The 4,944-nt window shown below is 37.0% G+C and overlaps 1 protein-coding gene across 4 annotated transcripts in view; it reads left to right on the plus strand.

Annotated features, from left to right (window-relative positions):
- The window catches only part of CCT8 (chaperonin containing TCP1 subunit 8), a 17,695-nt gene that overhangs the window by 7,697 nt on the left and 5,054 nt on the right, over nucleotides 1-4,944 (plus strand). For all 4 annotated transcript variants that reach the window (XM_008064462.1, XM_021715750.1, XM_021715751.1 and 1 more), the window contains 7 exons: nucleotides 408-588; nucleotides 703-764; nucleotides 1,656-1,793; nucleotides 3,104-3,282; nucleotides 4,077-4,143; nucleotides 4,222-4,309; nucleotides 4,395-4,510. In XM_008064462.1, the coding sequence (XP_008062653.1) occupies nucleotides 408-588; nucleotides 703-764; nucleotides 1,656-1,793; nucleotides 3,104-3,282; nucleotides 4,077-4,143; nucleotides 4,222-4,309; nucleotides 4,395-4,510 (831 nt within the window). The remainder of the gene's footprint in view (nucleotides 1-407; nucleotides 589-702; nucleotides 765-1,655; nucleotides 1,794-3,103; nucleotides 3,283-4,076; nucleotides 4,144-4,221; nucleotides 4,310-4,394; nucleotides 4,511-4,944) is intronic.

Below are 4,944 nucleotides of genomic sequence, written 5' to 3' on the forward strand. Positions count from 1 at the left end.
GGGCTCTGGCGATCCTTCCACCTCAGCCTTCCAAGTAACTGGAACTACAGGCGCACGCTACCATGCCCAGCTAATTTTTTGATTTGTTGTAGAGATGGGGTCTTGCCAAGTTGCCCAGGCAGGTCTCGAACCCACGGGCTCAGGCAATCCACTCACCTCAGCCTCCCAAAACGGGGGATTACAGGCTGAGCCACCGAGCCCAGCTAAGACAATTTTTTTTTTTTAAATTAGCTACATGTGGTTGCCGGTGATCGCAGTGCCAGCCACTTGGGAAGTTGAGACAGAAAGACCACTTGAATCTGGAAGTTTGAGACTACAGTGAGCTATGATCGTGCATTACAGTGGAGTCAGCAGAGCGAGACCTTATCTTAAAAAAAAATTAAATGTTTTTATTGTTTACATTTAAGGTCATAGAAGGTTATGAAATAGCCTGCAAAAAAGCCCATGAGATTCTTCCTAATTTGGTATGTTGTTCTGCAAAAAACCTTCGAGATGTTGATGAAGTCTCATCTCTACTTCATACCTCCATAATGAGTAAACAATATGGCAGTGAAACATTTTTGGCCAAGCTTATTGCTCAGGCATGTGGTAAGTAACTTTCAGAAAATGAGAATTCAGTAAAGATAAAAATATCTTTAACGTGTGTAGATATTTTCTCTATTGTCCCCAAATAATTTTTGATGTGTCTCGTTTTTTTAACAGTATCTATTTTTCCTGATTCCGGCCATTTCAATGTTGATAACATTAGAGTTTGTAAAATTCTGGTAAGTTAGAAAATTCACTAACATTACTGATATGGGTCAGTTATTTTTTGCAAAAAATAAAATTTATGCTAATCTAAACTAAATTTTACCTCGTGATTAGGACACTTGGGATTTCTTCTGAGGCATCATTTTATAACATGTTGATATTGCTAAGTAGTAATACTATATTTAAATTTAAAAGGGTATTGGCATAACATCTCTGTAAAGGCATCATTTTCTGTGACATCTTGTGGGTTGAGAATAGTGTATAAACAAAGTACTGATTTTTTTTTTTTTATTCTTCTGTATATATTTTGATTTTTAACAGCTTACAAGGCAATTTGGAATGAAGTGGAAATTGTCCTATCCCTCTACAGTAATAAAATTCACCCTTTAATATTAGTATTGAAATATAAGTTTTTTATTTTAAAAAAACCTATGTGCTTGATAGAGTAAAACCTGTAACTGGAGAGGTTTTGCACATTGGCATACTGATACTTAATAGCTTACATTAGTACGTGTGCTCTCCATATATGTATTTATGTGTGTGTATATTTGCTGTCTACCTTCATGTATTGTCCACCTTTACCATTAAGTTACAAGCTTGTGAAAGCATCTTTGTTTTCTATTGTTTCCAGTACTGACAGGTGTGTCTGGTATATTGGCACCAAGTACTGGTAAATGAATGGTTAAGAGCAATTCTCTGCCTTTTCTTCCTTGGACCCAGAAGGACCCCTACTCCATGGCAGCAGCTCATTTCCACAGTGACTCCTAGTTTGAGTGGAATGGTGTGCTTCATGCCTACTACCCCACCCTGTATCTCAAAGGATATTTTGGTACATGCATAATCAAAACTTAGCCCTAATGTTATTTTCATTAGATCACTGATGGTTTTGCTATTCAACTCCTTAGGGCTCTGGTATCTATTCCTCTTCAGTATTGCATGGCATGGTTTTTAAGAAGGAAACCGAAGGTGATGTAACATCTGTCAAAGATGCAAAAATAGCAGTGTACTCTTGTCCTTTTGATGGCATGATAACAGAAACTAAGGTATGTAAAACTTTAAAATTTTAGTAAAAATTGGGGTTGCAAAGTTCTCTCTTAAACTAATATTTCATAATTGTTATAAACTGCAGGATTATATCTTTTTTATGCCAGATTTATATTTGAATATCTAATTTAACTACTAAATATTAACTACTTGAAGTATCAGGTGGTAGCAGCGTTGTTTATATTCTGATACACAACCCTTGATTTCTAGTAGTGGTTATACTTTCAGCAAGTGAAAGAATGTGAGAATATGAACACTTTGTGTGCTCTTCCTGGAAATAAAAAGTTGAAATTTTGTAACATCCTGAAATAATATGCTAATGTAATTTGAAAATGATAAGTATGTTTCTAAACATACATGTTAGGAAGTTTGAAGTTTGTGTTTGTAGTTGGTAGTGGCTGACTTCATCTCTAGAATTCTTGAAATCCAGGTTGTAGACGGTTTTAAGTTTCACAGGATGGAGGGAGCTGTTTAGTTAGTTCACATTTTAGAAAAAGTTTTGAGAACCACAACATTGTTTTAGTATCATTAGTTTATCTTTGTCAGAAGACACATACCAATAAGTATTTCTATAACTTTTCCACCAAAGTACTTGTTAAAAGCAGATGCATCTGCTTGAGGAAGAGGTGTGTCTAGAAGCAAGCTGAGTTTCTATTCATTTCATTCAGATTATATATTCTGCTTTATAAAACATGAATATTTATCTTTGTTTTTTGTGATACCTTTAAATTATTTCTTTAGTAAACTATTATCCTATGACTTTGAACACCAAAGCAGAAATGGGTTTTTTGTTTTGTTGTTCTTTTTGATTCGGGGGTCTCTGTTGCCCAGGCTGGAATGCAGTGGCACAATCATGGCTCACCACAGCCTTGACCTTCTGGGCTCAGATAATCCTTTCCCCTCAGCCTCCCAAGTACCTGGGACTACAGGTGTGCACCTTCATGCTCAACTAACTATAAAAACTTTTTTTTGTAGGAATGAGGTACCGCTATGTTGCTTGTGTTAGATAAAATGGATTTGGGTTTTTTTGAGTTGGAATCTCACTCTGTCGCACAGCTACCACAGCCTCGACCTACTAGGCTCAGGCAGTCCTTCTGCCTTAGCCTTCCAAGTAGCTGGAACCATGCCTGGCTAGTTTTTTGATTTATTGTAAAGGTGATTTCTTACCAACTTGCCCAGACTGGTCTCTAACTCGTGGGCTCAGGCAGTCCTCTCACTTTGGCCTCCCAAAGTGCTGGGATTATAGGTGTGAGCCACCACGCCCAGCCAATAAAATGGTTTTAAAGAGAATGTCTTCTTGTTTTGCCAGGGAACAGTTTTGATAAAGACTGCTGAAGAGTTGATGAATTTTAGTAAAGGAGAAGAAAATCTAATGGATTCACAAGTCAAAGCTATTGCTGATACTGGTGCAAATGTCATAGTAACAGGTGGCAAAGTGGCAGACATGGCTCTTCATTATGCAAACAAATATAATATCATGTTGGTGAGGTAAGAGCTGCATTCTACTAATATATATTATAAATGAGTTTTTGGTGGTGAAACACTAAACAAATACAGCAGATCATAAAGACTGTTAATAAGGGAAAGTACAGGTTCTAGATCACAGCAAAAAGACACCTAAGTCTGAAGGGTGCAGGAAATGCCTCTGAGAAAACTCAAATTTAAGCTGAGAGCTGAAGGACCAATCAATAGATGTTACTTGAAGAGGAATAGGGAAAAGCATTCCAGGTGAAGGGAATAAACAGCTTATTCAAGAGGCTGGACACAAGCCTACATTGCCTGTCAGCTAGTGTGGGGTCAGGAAGATGTCTTTTAATCCTTGCACATTTGTGGGGTACACTAGACAACTTTTCCATATCTGTTTATTACCATCATAGTACTTAATGAAATGTGCATAGTAAGTCACCATATTCTTCCTCATAGAACACTGATTGCAGAAAGTACAGCAAAAGTTTTCAATACACTGTCGAGTAATGTGAGAATTCTTATGTTTTTGAACTATAAATCCCTGGCATCCTAACGTGACTTTAACACTCTCAGTTTTGGAATAATGCCATACAATGCAGACTTGAGATGTGGCACTGTTGACTATCTGGGCTCACTCATCAGGAATCAGCTTGCGGGTCTTAGTGCTTAGTATAGTCCATATGTGTTTCCAACTTAAATCCAGAGTCAAAAGACTATGACCAGGGAGCTGATGTAGTTTCCTGTTTAGTCTCTGTACTTTATGTATTATCTGGTACAATTAAAACTTCTGTTAAGGTCTTTGGTTTTTTTTAAAGGCTGAACTCAAAATGGGATCTCCGAAGACTGTGTAAAACAGTTGGTGCTACAGCTCTTCCTAGATTGGTATGTGTGGTTTTGGGAAAATATTAAAAAACAGTTGTACCTATTTGAATTTTTACTACAGCAGTCTCTTTTTTACAGACTCCTCCTGTTCTGGAAGAAATGGGACACTGTGACAGTGTTTACCTCTCAGAAGTTGGAGATACTCAGGTGGTGGTTTTTAAGCATGGTATGTAATATGGTAAAACATTTTATATAAGTGGGGGGTTTTCATTTTCTTTTTATTTAATCAAGTATATTTAATTTATTAACAGAAAAGGAAGATGGTGCTATTTCTACCATAGTACTTCGAGGCTCTACTGACAATCTGATGGATGACATAGAAAGGGCAGTAGATGACGGTGTTAATACTTTCAAAGTTCTCACAAGGGTCAGTATTAGTAATAATCTTTAGTACTTGTTGACAGACTACTGAGTATTATGAGAACTTCAAAAGGAATGGTTTGAATAAAGCAAACCATTTGTTTTTTACCTGAGACTTAAATGTCCACTGCTATTGAATAGAACCATTTTCTAAAATCACTGTGCAGAAGAATAAATAGCAAAGCAAAACTTTTTAAAAATTTGTTTGAATGGGATCATTTATATTTTTTCTTCTATTATAATGCACTTTGGTTGCTAAAGCACTGCTTTTAGTGCTCTATCTGTGAAATGCACATAAGACATGGTACTGTTCCCATTCCTCACTTTGGTCCCTTTTTTATACCAGACACTATGTGCATTAAGAAAGAACATTTCTATTTGGAAGGCTGAGGCGGAAGGATCACCGGAGCCCAGCAGGTCGAGGCTGCGGTGGCCGAGAGG

This window comes from Carlito syrichta, unplaced genomic scaffold (genome assembly GCF_000164805.1).
Source record: "Carlito syrichta isolate Samal-C Ts95f unplaced genomic scaffold, Tarsius_syrichta-2.0.1 Scaffold307345, whole genome shotgun sequence".
In the NCBI taxonomy this organism is placed as follows: Eukaryota; Metazoa; Chordata; class Mammalia; order Primates; family Tarsiidae; genus Carlito; species Carlito syrichta.